This window comes from Patiria miniata, unplaced genomic scaffold, assembly GCF_015706575.1.
Source record: "Patiria miniata isolate m_02_andy unplaced genomic scaffold, ASM1570657v1 HiC_scaffold_16, whole genome shotgun sequence".
NCBI classification, from domain to species: Eukaryota; Metazoa; Echinodermata; class Asteroidea; order Valvatida; family Asterinidae; genus Patiria; species Patiria miniata.
The window spans coordinates 14,625,883-14,645,699 of NW_024037054.1; the positions used below are offsets into that span (position 1 = coordinate 14,625,883).

A 19,817-nucleotide genomic window follows, 5' to 3' on the forward strand; every position below is an offset into this window, starting at 1 on the left:
ACGAGACGTCTGATTGGCTTGTGATCCTTGTTTGACCTTTGTGCTCAGCACAAAACGTTTTACAGGCGGCGCGTCTCGTGTGATTTGCAAGAGTCTGAGGAGACGCTGTTAATTTCTGCAGAAATCCGCCGTCATCCATCACTTCAAAATGGTAAAATGGAGTTTATCATGTATAATGAATTATGTATTTACAGGATTTGTACTTATTTTGCAACATAAATGTAGTTCTGCCGGCAAATGAAGTAAAATAAAAACCCACCAAATCTATTAAAATACAATAGTAGTGTCAGTAATAATGTTCATTTGAATGGAATGTATGGTCCAATGCTGTTTATGTAATAATAATTGCCATGATTGCCATTGTATTGGCCTCCATCCTCCGTTAATAAAGGGGTAGCCATACTTGGAACAGTGGCACACCCAGGATTTTTTTAGAACTAAATTATTTTAGATTAGGGCCTAGAAGGTTAAATTTTGTCAAAAATGTTGCCCACAATTTTTCATTTTTTGGCCGCAGAAAAAAATTTGTTTTTTTGAGGGGGGGCTATTTTGACGTTGGTGGCGCCACTTAGGGCCTACACCCCCATGACCCCTATCAATCAAACTACTCAAAAATATGCCACGTTATTTGTTCAGAAAAATAAAAATTATTTTCGCGTCGCGGTGAGCAGTAGTGCGCCCGCGTGCGGTGCGGTGCGGTGCGGTGAGAGAGGAAAGGACTGGAAACTTGTCTAAAACAATGTCTATTCTAGCTGTGACAGAAAATAGCCGTTGAATCATACGAAACAAGACAGCATACATGTAATAATAAAGGCAAAGCGTATGCGTCACTTGGGGAAAGTCAAATCTCGTCTCTACTTCCTGCTTCCTATTGGAAACGAGTTTGGAAATAAAGTAAGCACTAGGGACGAGGAGGTTGGCATGAGTCCAGTAAATCACATGCATCAGGAGGAGGTCAAATTTCGTTCAATTGCAAGGTTTGCAGTAAAAGCAGATTTCAAGAAAGATTCGTATGTGACTTGTGATTGCTTATCACACGGTAAAATAATGTTCAGTTTGTGTCATGAAGAGACGATTTCGCTAGGTAACAGGTTCAAAATGGTGATGGAGCTTGGCATAGTTTACAAGCCACGTTCACGAATCTAGCCACATACATCACCAAAGGGCAAATCGTGGGAATTAAAAACAAAATTACCCAAAAAAATTGAGTGAGGAGCCTTATCGGTAATCCTTACCTTTAGGACCCCTTTCCTATATAAGGTTAAAAGACTCACCAAAACAGCTGACTAAATGACAATCAAAAGTGACATTCTGATATTTCTTGGCACATTTGAACATTTGGCAATGACACCTCTTGAATATCAGCAGGTTTAATTTTGTAGAAAGAGGGCAGGGCTTTGATTTATGAGGGGTTAAAGACGACGATGACAAACAGAAAATATATTAAAAAAGCAAGATGGCAAACTGCAAAAAATGTAGGAAAGTCACATTTTCTTTGAAAGTGCTTTCAATATTCTAACTAACATGAGTTTGTCTGAAGAAAAAAGACTTCTTTAGCCTGCAAAAGTCACTTTGGTACTGGACAGTCATCTGCAAAAGTCAGTTTTGAACAGAACTCATACAAAATAGAGGTGTCCTAAAAGTAAGGATTACCGACTTATCGGTTGTTTAAAATGTATGTACATATTAAAACGATTTCCACAGACTAGTCAATGTGCAAGACTTCAAATAGTCGAGTCAAGTTGATTGTGAAATCATTTTTTTTGTTGCAGACGGTCGGCAAGAGCTCCAAGATGTTGCAACACATCAACTTCCGGATGCGGATATCCTTACAAGACGGCCGCACCTTCATCGGCACGTTCCTGGCCTTTGACAAACACATGAACCTGGTGCTCGGGGACTGTGAGGAGTTTCGCAAGATCAAGCCCAAGAGCTCCAAGATGCCAGAGAGGGAGGAGAAGAGAGCCCTGGGTCTGGTGCTGCTGAGAGGGGAGAATCTTGTCTCTATGACGGTGGAAGGGCCACCTGTCTCATCGGTGAGTGCAATGATTGGCTCTGGCTAACCCAGACTGTAAATGATTAGGAATTGAACAATCTGGGAAACTAACCATCTGAATACATGGCACAATCTCTTACAACTAACCCTCCTCAATCCTCCAACATCAACCAGTTGCTTTAGAGGATTTTGAAAGATTGGGGTTGTATGCCTCTCAATAAAGGGTTGATTTTGGAGAATGTCAAGATCTTAAGTTGTACCATGCTTTCTTACGTTCAGCCATGCTTAGCTGTAGACCTACATAATATTGGATATCGTCTGGGCCCAATTTCATTGCTCTGCTAACCACAGAATTCCGCGCTTACGATCACCAATTTGTGCTAACCGTGCAACCAGAAAAGTGCTGTGCTAAACCTGTGAGCACAGAATCCTCAGTTACGGGCTGTAAAATCCCTCGCTAACCCATGAAATACACTTACCATAAACACAGAAATTTCTGTTTTGGTAAGCAGGGGGTTCTCGTTAACAGTAAGCAAAGCCATGAAATTGGGACCTGCAAAAGTAAATTTGAGGATTTTGAAGGAATGAAGCAGTGGTCACCCTTCCACTGAAAAATGTTTGTGTATGTAAAGGCAAGTTGGAAACTAGTGAGCAATATGTACGAGTGAGCAGGCTTTGTAGTGACTCATACCATGGATGATTCTGTCACAGTTTTGCTGTCCCATTTTAAAGAAAGATTTCTCTAGAAATGTTTTCAAAACAGGTTGTGCCATTTGTTAACAGTACTACCCACAATGAACAAATCATGATAGAAAATATCCAATGGTCCACGGTATTATTGGACCATGCAGCACGAAGTTCAGTACATGTTTATTGTGTACATTAGCATGGTTGGCGGTATAGCAGCTAGAGTGTTTGTCAAAACTGTATAAACATGGTCGTAGACAGTGGAACATGCATTGTTTGATTGCATTAACCCTCCAGCTTTCTGAACAGTCACAGACAGTCAAAAATCAATCTGCTTCCCTGCCATGCCTTTTACACAGGCTAGTCACCAGCAGTCATCACATTTCAAGCAAGCACTGTGACTAGTCAAATTCAGTCAACAGACAAAAGCAGGCAAGTGGTAGGCACAGCTGGCATATATATCAATCAACTACAGTCAAAGCATTGCAGTATCAAGTTAATACATAAACAGTCACAGGCTGTCAATCCTGCTTAACCCTTTCATGCCCACATTGTTTATTGACTTGGCTCTCCCCAGGACCGAATTGTTTGCTCAGTCATGCGGAAATCACTAGAGCGTGAACAAACTGACCACAAGTCCAAAACTTACTTTTTTCAACCCAGATTTTCACTGCCAAGAAGTGATTAAAATCATAGGTGTTGTGTGTAAAGTTTGTTCCTTGAATCTTACTCTTTTATCTGATGTAAAAATGAAGTCCATATGCGAAAATATAAGAAAGTTATGCCTTTTTGTTCATCTGGTCCCATTTATCAAACTGCAAGCCATTTTACCACATGACCAAATGGCACTCCATACCTCAAATTGTGCATGGATACTTCTGAAGCACTTTTCTCATTTTTTTGTAATGGTAACCCTATAAATAAACTACACCATTAGAAAGATCCGAAAACACTCTTTCAGCTAGTATATGGTTGATGTATGGGCGGCCAAACATATCAACATACCGACTTTCTGAAAAGTAGTGAATATATCTGTGTTGAGGGTGTTTTGTGTGTGGTTTCCTGGTCGACTAAAGTCGCCCATGGGAACCAGCAGGGGGGTAGTTCTTGTCCACAAAAGTCGCCCATGGGAAGGAAAGGGTTAATGTAGGCTGGGAGCTATTTACTTTTAAAAGACTCACTTCATTGATTTTGACTGAAAGGACAACTTTGCAAAGAAGGTTTGTTTGCATAGGACAGTTTATCAGGGTACATGGTGCTGACTTTTGTGCTATACAGCATGGTCGGGAATTTCATGTATACGCATGTTATTATATGTGTCATGTAGCCCATTAAATGTTTTCATCACATTTTGCCACGAGTCGCTCATCTTTGGAGAGTGTTGCTGAATCCAACAAGATCCAACTATATCATATCCCCAATTGTTGGATTTTGCGGTAAACCCCTTGTGTTCATTCCTGATTTCGATATGATGGATTCGGCAGGCAACTGAACTGCATTAAAACGCCAAGTTGAACTCTATTGGAGCCAGCAGACAACTGAAAATAAGGCACAGTTGATTGAGCAGGAAACTACCGTTGGACTCTGTCGGATTTAGCAGGGTAGTCCTGAGGAACTACTAGGGGGCTAAATTAATTAATTAAACATACCGGGGGGAGATGAACAAAAATTTGCATTGAACATACGAATCTTAGTTATTAGGCCATAGCAAAAATAAGAGTTTTACATAAAACGGATTGCATATCAAAAGTCTGAAACTCGAAAGCTAATGCTGAACACAAAGTCCACAAGAAAAATGCTGGAAACTATAGAGAGCGAAACGAGCAGTCAGCACTCCTGGTACGCCTAAGAAGTCAACAAAGCGATGATGTCATCTACAATGGAGATATCAACTTAAACATCTACTGCGAGGTAAGAATATTTCAATAACATCACACCAAGACACAACCCCCGCCCCCTGTTTTACCAAGGCGTTTCATTATTTCATCGTAGACCTTTTAGTTCAGATTTTGTTTTGCATGTTATTTTTCTGTCACTCAGTACCTAGTTCTTACATGTACTCATTTCACACAAAATTTTACTAACATAAGTCTCGAACAAAGAGGTTGTGCTATGTGTTAAGACAAGTCAAAGATTTAGTTAATTTCCCAGATGTTTTTATTCACCTTTTATGATGGGGGTATTTATGTAAAATTAAAATGTTACATGTAAAAGACGGCAAAAAAATAAGCAGTTTGGCCATGTTCCAGCTCGGAATGGTTTTTGTATGTTAAACCTTAAGCACTTTTATTACATTGTACTTCACTGTATTTAGTCCTTGACTAATCCATAAAACCAGTGCTTAGGCAGTTTGGGGTTGTATAAGTAGTCACTCTAAATATGAAACTAAATAAAGAGATATCCACACTTTCCAAAAATAAAAGATTTCATTGAAATGTGTACATATATTTTTAAAAAGTATATTGAAGAATTCATTACATTTCCTGACCAAAAATGTAGCTATAAATACATGTTTATTGAGTTAGTTTTATTATTTCAATTGATAGGACGAAGAGGTTCCGTCTTCAAGTGATGAAAACCCTGGACCTTCCAAGTGGATGTTGGTAGAAGAAAATGAAACTGTAAGTACACAAAAATGTTTTTTTCTTAATACCAATGAGAATGCTACCACTGAGTGAAATGTTATTGCCAACTTTTATTTACTCAATTTGATGTTTTATCATTTGTTCATAGAAGCAAATTCAAATTCTTATTTTTGTCTTTTTAAATGACAGGCTGGCAAGGGACAGTCTTCAAGAGAGGAAAATCTTGGACCTTCCAAACAGACGTCACTTCTGGGAGATGAAGCTGTAAGCATAGCAGTTGTGGATTTTGTAAACTTGGTACAAATGTGAATGCTGGCTTGATTGTAAATTTTCCTTTTAACCCGAACCCTGCCAGATGCAGCACAGTGCATCTGATGTAAAAGTCTGGTGCACTTTGATGCATTCAGCTACCAACACCAGTGCATTAACGGCCAGTTCTGAGATAATGAGAGCTACATGTAGTCCCTTTGAACAATGCCACAGTTGTAGCCTGCTGCATTCGGTGACCACAGACTCTGAGGCAGTTTGACCTTAAAGGGAAAATACAACATTTGCAAACATCAAAAAATAAAACTACCAAATCATTTTGAAATACCTTGCTGGACTGTTAGTGAATGACAGTGTAAAGCATCCTGTAAAATCATGGCACCTGGTATACTGTCATTTTCAAAAAAAGTGGTATTTTTGTATCAATTTCCAATGCTGACCGGCCGATCAGCGTTGGAAAAAACTGGCTTTTTTTCAAATACTGGCCCCAGTTGACCATCGCACTTGTTTGCAATCGATTACACACCTATGGACGGGTACAAGCCAGCTAGACTGGTTCCCTGACCTTACAATTCCCCAATATATGTAAACTGCTCTGTTTCTTCTTAAATGGAGTCAGGGAACCAGACTACAGGAAAATGATTGTTTTTCTAGCATTTTCGAACCCAAAACCTCAAAAAAGTCAGTGTAACTATATTTGCTATATATTTCCAACCCCCCAATTCCATCCATTTCTGGAAATTACAGCAAAAGCAAATGATGTATATTCCCATTAAGACTTTTGACCTGATGGATCTTGCTACACTGGGCAGGCATGTCATTTAGGAACAAGTGTTGCATGTTGCTGCATTTAGCAGGGTTTCATCCAACTGGAGGGTAGGGTTAACAAACATGAATACTTATTTTTATGTTTGCAGTGACTTTCGGTAGAACGTTCCGTTTTTGTTGTATCATTAAACAGGATTCTGAGGGGCCATCTTCAAGCAAAGAACATCCTGAACCTTCAGAACAGACTCCAGTTCTGGGAGAGGAAGATGTAAGTACAAAATAAACACTTTTTTTAGCACAAGTGAGAATGCTACCTGGATAGTAAATTTTATAACTATAACTTACAGTTATAGTAAATTTTATTGTCTAGCACAAGTACTTACACGTTCATCATTGTTTACAGGAGCAAGGTCCTTCGAAGGGATCACAGACAGCAGAAAACAGAAAGAGGAAAAGCTCAGCCTTAGCAGAGGATGAATTGGTAAGAATCATTATGCACTGTATTCACATAATGTGTTCTGTAATAAACGAATGAATTTTCAATTTCCCAAGTGTCAATTGTTTTCAGTCATTTGCCAAATGTAGGCCGGGAAAGGGAAAATACTCCCCAAGTATTTGAGGTAATTTTTGTTTTCAATCTATTGTTGCTTGAAGGTAAAACAAAGGCCAGTGAAAAAGACTGCTGGAGAAATGGGAGATGCAACTGCAGGGGCTGAAGAACAGGTAAAGAGTCTTTCTGTATATCATAATAAGTCTCAGTTTCAGAAGTATTAAATGATCAACCCTGTTTAATTTCATTTTGATAAAGTAATAGTTTCTTGGGTATTAGAAGTAGTTGTATAAGTGATTTGTTGAGGGTACATAAACTACCTGCCCAATATCTACCATTGGCCCCCTCAGCTCCGCTGTATCTCCCCTGACCCCTTCCCCACCTCCCTACCCTATCCCCTCCTATCCTCCAGCTTAAAATAAATGAATTATGATTAACACAAGCTTTTTACTTGCATACATATTCAATACAGATCGTAGATGTGATCATCGATGAGCCAGCCCAAGATTCACAAGATCAAGAAGACGAGGATGACATTGATTTTGAGTACATCATGCCACAGGGCCATACTTTGAGAAGCTTGCAAGAAAAGGCTGCTGCTACTTTTGAGAAGCTCCAAAAGGAACTCGACAAGATAAAGGAAAATGCAAAGAAAACTGTCGAAATATCAGATGTACCTGATGAACCTGAAGCGCCCTTGTCTCCTTCAAGGAATGATGTAGACAGTGGTGCATCAGAGGCCTTCCCTGCGCAATCACTAGTGCCTCCAAACCTAACAGGAGGCCAAACGATGGATGATGTCATGGACAGATTGGAAACCATCACCAACAAAGATGGAGAGCAACAGCTGGTGGTTAGACAGGAGGTGCTGCAGCCCCTGGCAACCCTTGTTCCTGATCATAAGAAGATTGGCAGGGAGCTGGGGAACATGTTGTTCCTTGATCAAGAGCGATTGAAGTCAAATTGTCGGGGAGTGAGAGGAATGGACAGACTAGATCCAAAACGATTGAATGCCATGAAGAGAGCAGTGTTAAAATTATGCCCTGGGAATAGCGAAGAGCAAGACCAGAGGTGGAAGGCAGTCAAAGAAGCCGTGGATGCATCCAGTCGTCACGTTAGAAGGAAGGCTAAAGACTATTTGACTGTTGAAACAGGCAGGGTTGAACCTGGTGCTGCCCTGCCTCTGTCGAGGGATAACGTAACCAACGATGCACCACTGGCTTTCCAGTCATCTACACCGGTGCCGCCAGCATCCCAACCACTACCAACTCCCATCTCCATTTCAGTCTCTACTCTTGACACCATGCCCCAAGCTTCAACTCCAACGCTGCCTCCCTGTTTGAGACAGATGACAACTCCGATGCCTCATACTCAGACAGCACCTCATGTACCCCTGACACTTCACTCGGAACAAACAATACGCATTGACGTACTCGAGAGGGAAGTGGCCATTTTGAAGGAAGCCATCCCCCTCCAAGATGAAAAATACCAACGATTAATGTCCATATACATGAGAAACTACACATACCTGACCAAAAGCGAAACGATGGCTGACATCATGGACAAATTGGAAACCATCACCGATGAAGACGGAGAGCAACAACTGGTGGTCAGACGGGAGGTGCTGCATCACATGACGGCCCTCGTTCCTGATCATAAGAAGATTGGCAGGGAGCTGGCCAACGTTCTGTTCCTGGCTGAAGAGCGACTGAAGTCAAATTGTCGGGGAGTGAGGGGAATGGACAGGCTAGATCCAAATCGATTGAGTGCCATGAAGAGAGCAGTGTTACAGTTATGCCCCGGGAACAGCGAAGAGCAAGACCAGAGGTGGAAGGAAGTCATAGAAGCCGTGGATGCATACAGTCGTCACGTTAGAAAGAAGGCTAAAGACAACATGACTGTTGAAACAGGCAGGTTTGAACCTGATGCTCCCCTGCCTCCGTCAAGAGATAGCGTTACCAACGATGAACCTAGTGCTCCCCTGGAAAGCAATACCAAAGACAGTGATTTATCAGGGGCCTTCCAGTTATCATCATTACTGCCTCCAGTATCCCAGCCACATCCGCACCCTGTCTCCATCGCAGCGGCTACCTCATTTTCAACAATGCCTCCTTTGCCAACGCTGACGCTTCCTCGGCTGTCTCCAACACTGATGACACCGCTTATTATTCCCACATTTCCCTCTGACCAGCTGACACGGATTTCAGCACTGGAAAGGGATGTCGCCGGTCTGAAGCAGGCTGTGGCCCTCCAAAGTGGGAAATATCAACATCTGCTCTCCTTATATGTGAGCTCCAACTCCAGCGGAACAAAGAGCGAAACGATGGAAGACGTCATGGACAAATTGGAGACCATCACCAATGAAAATGGAGTACAGCAGCTGGTGGTCAAACAGGAGGTGCTGTTGCCCCTGAGAGCATTTGCTCCCGACCATAAGAAGATTGCCAGGGAACTAGGCCACATGTTGTTCCTTGACGAGGAACGAATGGCGTCCAATTGTCGGGGGGTTAGAGGATTGAGCAAACTACATCCAGAGAGGTTGGGTGCTCTTAAAAGGGCGGTGCTTGAACTGTGCCCTGGGAACAGTCAAGACAGAGATCAGATGTGGAAGGATATCAAAGAGGCAGTGGATTCCTACAGTCGTCATGTCAGGAAAAGGATCAAGGACAAAATGACTTGAAATAGCGAACCAAGACAAAGGTTAGGCAACATCCCCTGGGTAAGCACCTGTCAACTCCACCTGCCTGTCCTGCCCCAGCCTGTCCAGTTGCCCCTCCTATCCTGCCCCTCCTATGAAAACAAAAATGTATGTGTAAAACTGACAAGTGAGTTAGTTTAAATTGCAACAACCTAAAACAGCCTACAGAAATTGCAGCATTTAATTATTATATCCTTAGATATACAGGTTTCTTTACACAAGGTTAAGCAATGCATGTTTCTTTCCAATTACAGAAGATCATAGACACAACATCCATGTGTAATGAACATTATGTATTGCCATGATAACATATAATTTCAATTTGTTAAAAATGTAAGTTGGATTAAAATTATCAGAAACCCATATTTTATAGTGCAATAATCCAAGAGAATTTTGAGGGATTCCATTTGGAATAGAAGAAGCAACCCAGATAGGTCGTGAAGTTTAAGTCCAGTTGTCTTGGTTCAACAATCAAATTTACAATGAAAATCTCCATCCATCCCGTTCGTTTTTGTATAAGGTCTTTATTTTTCACTACCTACACGTATCTATAGACTTACATTTTTTTAATATCACAAAGTGTTGACATCTTCCAGCATTTCTTTTTTGCCATGAGTTTTTATATTCTCTCCATGCTACGAGAGATATCACATAGCTGTTACATGAGCGCTGTGATGGATTTTAAAACAAAATGAAACTTGAAGAGAGACATACATGTACATGTATTTAGTTCAGGTTCATGCATGCAAGTAGATTTGTTTCATAATGTAAATGTACATATACATGTAGGGTTTGCAATCAAAGAAAAGCTGTGAAGTTAGGTACTATATTTGACAAATACATGTATTGGGCAAAAATAGCAAAATTGAAAAAAAAATATTAAGAAAGACTTTGTTATTGGAATACACTGTATACAACATTTACAAACATTAACCCTTACCCTACTTGACCCTCCAATGCATGCCAATTGTGCCTCAAGAAAATCTCCTATGTTTTTTGCATGGCCCTCCAATATCTGCCATGTCATTTCAAGGGTAACTGGACAGGCACTCCAATACATGCCACAGAGAACAATGAGAGTCCTCTGATAACAAAGTGAGTGCCCCCAGCTGGTCAGTATCAGGCACCCTCCAGGGCCTCCAACTCCTGCCAATTGGAGCCTTCACTGTTAAGACTTGTTATCTGCCAAATAACTGCAGCTGGAGGGCATTGGCATAACCAACTGACATGCAGTAAACTACCCTCAGAGAGTAAGGGTTAAAAAACAAGACTACCAAATTATTATGAAATACATGTACCTTACTGGACTGTTAGTGAATGACAGTCTAAAGCATCCTGTAAAATCATGGCACCTTGTGTGCTGTCATTTTCAAGAAAAGTTATATTTTTGTATAAATCCTGATTATAAAATGTAAAATAATTCTTCAAATTGATTCTTGAGTTTTCTAGATGTTGACTGATGACATTCCTCCAGGGTACATCTTCTTAAATAAGTCAACATTAGGGGATCATTAAATGTTATAGTTATATGTACTTTGTGACTTTTTCAAAAATGTCTGTCCTTCGTTACGTATGTAACACTTTTTAAAACAATATCCACTAAATTTTCTAAAATACAAAACCAGTTACAATGTATATCATTTGCAGGTGAGGATATTTGTTCGAAGCTTGCAATGTTTACAGCAAAAATTGAGAGACAAGATCGTAGTTTTATCAAAACATAAAAGGTCTTCTCAAATGTCACACTTTTGGGCCCATTAGTGTGGAATTGCACATGTACATAAAAAAACCTTGCATTTGCTGCATGCGGTCGTGGGTGACCCAAGATGGCGTACAGCTGCTTCAATGCATTGGCATTATAAGTCTGTCCAGTTCAGTGCGTATCCTAAATATTTTTGAAGATAAAGGTACCCATAGCCGTTACTGGCCGTAGGGGCAGTTGGATGTTAGAGGTCCACTGTGTCTTGGGCGCGGCATATGAGTGGCGGGGCCCAGTCCTCTCCTCTCGCCGTCTTACCTTCCCTGAATGAATCAGGTACCCATTTTTGTTTCACTGTTGGGTCGTCAGAGAGAGTTTTCCAGTTTTTGGTCCGCATGGGATTTGAACTGCCGACCTTCCACTCTGTAGCTCCACGCTCTAACCACTCGGCTATACGAGGCCCCTTTTGAAGCATTTGTGTAAATGTCATTCTGTTGGAACGTTTGTTAGTTCATAATTTTAAGTTAAGCCTATATTGTCAAGATGTACTTCATTATTGGTTTATTTAGCTCTTTTTTAATGAATACTTTTGTTATGTAAATTCTCATGCTTTATTTAATTAAATAATAATAGAATTCTTGAATGAAGTGTGTCTCATAAATGCAATTATTTTCATGGTATGTCTTGAGCACCAGTTTAATCCTCCTGTGCAAACATGCATTCTGTGGCAAGTTGTCCTCGCAATCAAGTGACTGTTTTCAACAGTTATAAATTCCCAGCCCACATACATTGTAAAGCAGGATTGACTGGCTGTGACTTCCCGTGTAACTTGAAACAGCTTTGCTTTGACTGTGGGTAATTGATAAGCCAACTTGCCTGCTTTGTCTGTCCATGGTCTGTTGACTGAGTTTGTCACAGTGCTTGCTTGACATATGATCTGACCACTGGTGACTAGCCTGTGTTAAAAGTATAGCAGGGAAAGTGGATGGAAATGTTGACTGTCTGTGACTGTTTAAATAGCAGGAGGGTTGAATCAGTATTTCAAATTCCAAAATTCAAACTACACCCGCCCAGCTGCATTTTGCGTGACATCGCGCGTAATTACGCGCGACGCCAATGTCCTTATAAGGTAAGGAATTGTAGAGGGACATTCCATATTATAGTCAGAGGGGTGTTTGATACAAAATGCAGTAACAAAATGGTTAGCAATGTCTGGCTTTTGACTTGTTTTGATTTTTAGAAGGAAAATATATTTTTTTTACCGAAAAGGTATTTATGAATATAACTTATTCATGCATACATACATGCACGAACCAGGACGCAAATGCGGTGTTTCCCATCCAGTGGGCTCTCAAAAGTGGTAAAAAAAAGTGTCCTCTCTTGTTTGGGCACAGAGCACATACAACAAAAGTACACTCGTCGTCTGTATAACTATCATTTCAAAAGACTTCAGTCTTCTTGATCTTACATAAAAGATTTCAGTTTTACATATTTTTTTCCCCATAGTATCCTAAAACTATTCGTTGAACTGTTGATAGTACTTGATGGCTTCAATTTTGTTTTTTTTTCCATTTTAGGGACCACGTGTACCCTTGCCCGGTGTTGGCGGTGGACCCGGTATGGGACGTGCAGCAGGCAGGGGAATCCCAGCACATGCTGCAGCAGCTGCAGCAGCACCAGCAGGTCTAGCTGGTCCAGTCAGAGGAGTTGGAGGTCCATCACAACAGGTCATGGCTCCACAGATAGGTATGTCAGAAAGGAGGGGGGGGGGGGGGGAATCGGTCTTGGTTTTCTGGTTTCTACCACTTTAACCCTAAGCCTGCCAGATGCAACAGTGTAACAGATGTAAAAGTCAGATGGGACCCTACGGTGTTTGGCCATCCTAACTGGTGCTTATACATACATGTACAGTGGAACGCCGCTATAACGAACGTCGCGGGATCCACAGAAATTGTTTGTAATAGCGATCGTTCGGTATAGCGGTTATAAGCTGCCGGTGCTCCGGTACTCATTTTTCAATAAATAGCGCCCTTCAGAACTTCACCCTGCATGCCCTGGAACTTCTGGTTACTGAAAGATGACTTTGAACACGTGCCGACTATTGAATAATGGAATTACACAGATTGTGAGCTTACTACCGGCACCTACAGCAATGGGTGGCTTTCCCCTTCTATTCCTTGGGGAAATAATGGCCACTTTTCGCTCTTCTGTTGACATTTTTCAACATTAATATTCGGTACATTTTGTACACAAAAAATAAAGAGCCAAGGAAGTTGTTCAGTATAGCCGAATGTTCGGTATAGCGGTGTTCGGTATAGCGACATTCCACTGTACTGCCAATTCTGAGACAATGAGAGATGCACCGTGCAACTGCTGTATGCTGTTGCCATTGGAATCTACAGTCTCTGGGAATTATGGCCTGTTTGATCTTGTTACATTTTGCAGGCTTGTCTCTTAATAGACAAGAGGGGATGTTTGGCCTAGCGGTTAGGATTTGTGACTCATGATCAGAGGGTCAGGGGTTCGAATCCAGCTGCTGGCCATACGTTGTATCCTTGGGCAAGCCACTTCATCTCCACTTGCCTCTCTCCACCTTGAAGTATAAATGGGTACCGGCATTAGCTGGGGAGTAACCCGCAATGGACTGGCATCCCGTCCAGGGGGAATAGAAATATTCTCAGTCATTTCATGCCACTGAAACCGGAGATAAATGCCAGCCTATTGGGCCATATTGGCTCGGGACAGACTTTACTTACTTTCCCTAAGACAAGTGTTGCATGATGTTGCATTTGGGAGGATGACTTGTCAAAATACCCATGTAAGTTTTTTGCCAGACAGTTGGGTATGTCAATACCTTCCGCATGAATTTTACAGAGATGCCACTTTTCCGGTTTTAACCGGAATTCCGGTTTTTAAAAAAAATCTCACAAAATTCCGGTTTTTCCGGCCGTCAAATTAACCAGAAAAAGAGAAGAAAAACTGTGGAAATGCGTTGATTTTTACCTCGATTTAGTACATTTAGGCGCACGCATGGCACAACGTTGTTCGTTGAAGTAGTCTTAAAAACAGTCTTTGTGTATGTTGTTGCCGAGCCTGCATGCGATACAAACGGCCAACGTACTTAATTGCACGCAAGATACAACGGCGCCTCGCGCGTGCTTCACCGCGTGCGGGCGTGTTGTGTGCTAAGCACACGTAGCATTCAGCCTGGAAATCAAGTCTATCATTTCAGCTATCGGTGGTTTCCGATCGCAGTGATATATGTGAATACAAAAAATGCGGGTACCAACCATGTTTTCGTTGAGCGCATCGCGTAGTGCAAGGATCATGTACACCGACAGCAGTGTTGTGGAATCATGCATGTTTCGTGTCGAATATTACGTTGGAAATTCGGGTAGGCAGAATAAATATTAGGATGGAAAAAGTCAAAGTGATTGAACGAACCGACAGCTTTCAAGGCCATAGAAGCAAAATTAAACAATAAACAGAACTTGGCTTGGCTACAAGATAAAGATGACAGCGGGGACTTTGTGTCGGACACGGAGTGGCTTTTTCACACACACAAAAGTCCGGTTTTTTCAAGCAGCCGTTCCGGTTTTTTTCAAGCAGACCCAGTTCCGTTTTTTTCAAGCAAACCTTGTGGCATCTCTGATTTTATGCAAGGATTCTAACCTGTTAAGTCAGTATTCAAAATGAAGTGATTTGGAAGATGTGCATATGCATATCAGAGAATTAACTTAGCCTATCCCTTGGAGTGTGTGGCTGTCAACCCTATAACTATGTCAATGCAGTAAAGGTGGGGCAAGGTAAAAATTGAAATGTTTTGGAAGGTGGTAGTAGACAAAGGGTTAAAGACAATTTGTCGCAATGTGACAGTTTATCTTCCTCTGTTGTGCATCGAGATTTTGGGCATTGCTATGATGTAGACCTGTGTTCTGGAACCAAGTACATGTACCCAACCAACTTGCTGCGGCATGGGGTACCAAATTCTATTTTATCAGTTCATGCATGCCACTTTTCCTCGAGTCCGCTGATTTTCTCGTCTTTTACTTCTCATGAATGCCATTACAAATTGAAAACACTGTACATGTACAAAGTCTTGAAGGGTTTGGAGTTTCCTCGTTTTTTTTTCTAAATTCCCAGTTACATGCCTGTCCGTTCTATTATCCAAACTCGAGTCAGTTCCTGTTTTGGAACAAAGCCAACCTTAAACCCTGTGATTGATTTGTAATTGGAGACCAAAAAGTGATGACATTCAGAACACAGTTCCCAAATGACCCTTCAACACACATTACTTGGCTAATATAATACAAAGTCATGTTTGTGACATTACTGTGAGAACTTCATGTACATGTATGTGAACCAAATTTCAGCTTTGGCACATAAAAGGAGAAGATATATTAGTTTTCAGGATACAGACTTTTTGTTATGTGAATCTTTCAATGTGTTATCATGTTTGCAGGTGCCCCACCTCAACAGTACCCTGGTGGAAGGGGAATGCCGACCAGACCTCCTATGGGTAAGTTGATGCCAAGTTTTAGTGGCACATGTAATTGCCCCCACAGTTTCATTTTACTTTTCTGTGTGAAATTTCTCAAATCCAGCATGTATTGTGAAAACTGAGTCATGGTATCTGGAAAATCACTCATTCATAAACTCACTTACCTGCCAAAATACCACTCGTTGCTAAGTGCATCAGTGTTGATTTGCGTCTTCTTGTACATGTTCCATTTTTAGACATAATAGGGGCAATGTGCAAATTGTTGTTAAATTGACTTTTTATTTTAAATTAAATGTTGAGTGTTTGAAACCTATCATGTACTTAAGGGGCCATGACGTGAATTTTAATTGGGAACATAATTTGTGAACTTTCTAATCTTAAAATATATAAAAACTATTTGACATCCCTTTTGGTTAATTGTATTGAAAAGTGCACTTCTATAAACATTAAAAAATGTCATGCTTTTCCTGACAAATGAGAGCGCTGCTGTTGTGATGTCATTTCAGGAAGACACTGTTCACTTTAGGGGTTTTTCTGTTCAAATTGTGAACCCAAAATTTGCTAATTGAAAACATTTGTGAGAAAATTGTGCTCATTGGCCTACTGTCTTGTATTGAAACAACGCATCCCCAAACAAAAGAACATGTACGGCAGCAAAATATCCAAAATTCTGGCAAACTTTGGTTCTGAAATAGCTGTAACATTGAGGTTTCTGTCTAAATTCACACTTGCTCATGAATATGCAATTTTCATTAGCATAAAACCAAAAGGGCACCAAAATGCCCTGAAAAATGGCAAAATGAAAATTAAAAATGAGGTTAAATAGGACACAAAGGTACATTTTCAAGGACAGCATTAAAAAAACATTACATTACATGGGCCCTTTAAAGGGCTTTCTCCCTATTTTTGCCATCTTGAACTGATCTGATTATGTGAGAAAAACTGCTCGGACATTTGGAGTCTGTAGCCAAGTTGGCCTTTAAAACCTAGACACACAGACACCTTTTTTCCTGTCCAAATAACATGTTTTCCTTGCCATTCCGTACTCAGGTAGAGGAATGCCACCCGGCATGATGCCACCCGGAATGAGACCCGGAATGCCTCCACTCATGGGCAGAGGAATGCCTCCACCAGGCATGGGAATGAGACCACCCATGGGAATGAGAGGTAAGGGCCAATTAGCAGTAAGGCGCCTTTAACCCTAACCCCCTTGAGTGATTTACTAGGAACCTTCCTCACTCTTGCAAAATCCAACAAAGCAGGGTTGTGACTTGAGATTTGGCAGTAAACTGGTTTTTGGTTACCCATAAAAGTTATATATAACAAAAGAAGTGGGTATTTTAAGGGCTGCCTGAATGCTAATTACAAACATATACCATAGACCCTACGTTGCTCTGGGGCCGTCGGCGACCCTCACGCCCTCTGGTGAAAGTTTTGTGGATTTTTCATTTTACCCCAATCTCACCCCTGAACAAAGTCAACACTCAGACTTAGCAATAAGTACCAGCGGTATTTTCCCTTACCATGCTTACCAGTTGGAGAAATCCAATGCCAATCCATTTTGTTCTAAAATTTGAAACACAGTAGGCAGGAATCAGTATGGAATTTAGAGCAGTCCTTCATTAAAGGAAAATCCAGGAGAGCTATGCATCACTCTTCTCAAATCTCTGAGGAGGTTATCGCCTCTTCCTGTCATTGCATTGAAGTTTTTAATTACATTCTAACTAAATAAATCACACTAAATAAATCAGTGGGGTTGGTGCGGGCTTAACGCAGGGTTGAAAACGTGCAATATTTCACACTTGAAAGTGTTCAACCCTGTGCCAAATTTTGCCCTGGGTTGAATTCAACCCTTCTCCAGACCAGGGTTGAAGTTTTTAACCCTGGTTGAAAGTCTCGCCTGGGTTCGAGACAGTAGTAGTAGCCGAGCTAAATAAGCTTGGTTTGCACTTATCAAGTGTGAAACAACACAGGGTTGAATGCGGGGTTGAAAAATCAATCGGACAAGGTTCGCCCAGGTTGAGAGGCTCTAGTGTGAAAAAAAAGGCCTAATATTGATGGTGATGTGCTACATTTTCACTGCAGAGTGGTTACATGTACTTGTGTCCACAGCCCATAACCATACACTGAACTTCAAAAATCACACCAAGGAGCAGGCTGTGACTGGAAAATAATACAGTCACATTTAACTTGTTTAATTTTGCCAATACATTTGGGATGATATTTTCTGCTTTGTTTTCTTTTCTCTCCAGGCCCACCCCCTCCAGGAATGAGACCGCCACCCAGGAATTAAGCAGGTTGCATCTTCTCCCTGGACCTGTCCGTCGACGATTGCGTCCTTGATACACTGTGTAAAGACTGTACTCCTCCCCCCCCCCCTCGTGGTGGCATAGTGCTGCACCAGCAATTGACAGAAGAAGATTTTGAATTGAAAGTTTTTAACTTGTGAAACATGCAGGTCGGCCCTCGGTCTCGTCCTAGTTTTCCCTCCACACTGACTGTCTTGGCCAAGGTTTGGGGGAATAAGACGGTATGGTCCTGTTCTATGCATTACTTGTCCAAATGCTGTCACAGACTGAAAAGTACAGATTGACTTGTTAACATCAACTTGATGGAGGGATTGGACAACATAATCATGTTGGTTTGTATATATTTCAAGTTCTAGTTTTAAGATATGCTTCCAGCCCATGGAAAGAATGTTGCAACCTGACGGCACTTTTGTCTTCATGTATCATCTCAATGACAGTCATTCATTGTAAAAAATGATGACAAGACATGAATCTGGGACTGAGCAACATTTCCAATTTTGTTAGGAAATACTTTGCACATTTTCTTGACTCTCTGTAGACTTTGTACACAACTGCTGAATTGGCGTCAGGTTGTAACATTCTCTCCCAGTCCACTTGCACTTGACATCACAATTGTGCTTAAAATTTAGAAATAAGCTCTAAATCTTTAAATTCCTTTTCACCAGTTCATACATGTGCTGGCTTTTGCTGAGAAGTTTTTTTAAGTTCACGTTGTTTAAAGTAGAGATTCTTCATTTTGTAAATGTTTTAATACTAAGGGGTTTATTTTTAATAAACAGGCATTTTTTTTAACACGTTGCTTCTTACAAGTGTGGAATGCGGTTGGGAATGCTGGTGTGTCACATTCTAGTAAATATTCAATTCTCTCACTAAGGCTCCCAGTTTCGCTTGAAACCAATAATTCTTATAGCCCTAACAGTCCTGAATCCTCCAATTTCAATACGATTTTGCACACCCCCTAGGGAGTTAGGCGTAAAGCCATACAAAGTTGACAACGGGACTGTTTTCCAGCACATGCGTGTTATGATGGGATCCTCCATATAAATGTACATGGCAGTATTTTCTACTTACTAAAAATTGGGGCCCAGTACAACTACACTGGCCACCATAATGGTTCATCTATTTCCCTGTGTGTATGTATTTATAAATTCGTGTCGAGTTAAAATATAATTTGTCATGCATACCTAAGTCGCAGTTGAATTTCTTTTTGTGAAAAAGTCCGACCTGCACAAGTTTGTTTTTCCCATAAGAAACTTGTTTGAAAGACAGATTGAAATACGATGTACCGAAGTTGGGATATTGGTTGTAGGTTGTCAATAATTCCCCATGAAACATTCCAGCATCATACTGAAAATGTGGATGTGGTAGGGGGAAACAGCCCTGATGTGACAAGTCTGCCCAGCAACAGTTGTTCCTCAAAACATACCCACCGTTGCACCAATTTGTATGTGATTAACTATGAAAGAAGAGTTTCTGATTTTTTTTTTGTAACAAGTTTTTTTTTAGTATTCCCAGGATCTGTAGATGGACTCTCAATAAGTATGATGTAAAATAAAATTTTGAGTACTGAAACAAGAAGCTTGTGTGGTTAATGGAATCGGGTTGAATCATTTCCCCTGCTGTTTTGGGTAATTCGGCTTGGTACATTATTATTGACGAAACCACCGACATTTTGACCATTTGTGTTCAGGCTGCTATTTAAAAACAAAAAAACGGTATGTTGACGTATGTAAAACATTCAAACTTTTATACATGTT

General features: G+C 40.9%; 2 protein-coding genes across 2 annotated transcripts; both read left to right on the forward strand.

Moving 5' to 3' along the window:
- The first annotated feature begins 12 nt into the window (after positions 1 to 12).
- LOC119723078 lies at positions 13 to 9,547 on the forward strand. Its single transcript, XM_038193577.1, has 8 exons — positions 13 to 151; positions 1,773 to 2,036; positions 5,230 to 5,304; positions 5,458 to 5,532; positions 6,497 to 6,571; positions 6,707 to 6,784; positions 6,958 to 7,026; positions 7,326 to 9,547. Exons 1-8 carry the CDS (start codon positions 149 to 151, stop codon positions 9,531 to 9,533), a joined length of 2,847 nt encoding a protein of 948 aa, XP_038049505.1. The 5' UTR covers positions 13 to 148; the 3' UTR covers positions 9,534 to 9,547.
- Positions 9,548 to 12,869: 3,322 nt separating this feature from the next.
- LOC119723253 (small nuclear ribonucleoprotein-associated protein B'-like) lies at positions 12,870 to 18,044 on the forward strand. Its single transcript, XM_038193817.1, has 4 exons — positions 12,870 to 12,996; positions 15,713 to 15,769; positions 16,802 to 16,918; positions 18,004 to 18,044. Exons 1-4 carry the CDS (start codon positions 12,870 to 12,872, stop codon positions 18,042 to 18,044), a joined length of 342 nt encoding a protein of 113 aa, XP_038049745.1.
- Positions 18,045 to 19,817: the final 1,773 nt, after the last annotated feature.

Bases quoted from the DNA above. Each gene is read 5' to 3' on its own strand.
- LOC119723253 (XM_038193817.1), top strand. From the start codon at position 12,870: ATGGGACGTGCAGCAGGCAGGGGAATCCCAGCACATGCTGCAGCAGCT. The intron at 15,770-16,801 runs GTAAGTTGATGC...TTCCGTACTCAG, and splicing joins GCCGACCAGACCTCCTATGG to GTAGAGGAATGCCACCCGGC. The intron at 16,919-18,003 runs GTAAGGGCCAAT...TTTTCTCTCCAG, and splicing joins ACCACCCATGGGAATGAGAG to GCCCACCCCCTCCAGGAATG.
- LOC119723078 (XM_038193577.1), top strand. The intron at 5,305-5,457 runs GTAAGTACACAA...TTTAAATGACAG, and splicing joins TGGTAGAAGAAAATGAAACT to GCTGGCAAGGGACAGTCTTC. The intron at 6,785-6,957 runs GTAAGAATCATT...TGTTGCTTGAAG, and splicing joins CCTTAGCAGAGGATGAATTG to GTAAAACAAAGGCCAGTGAA.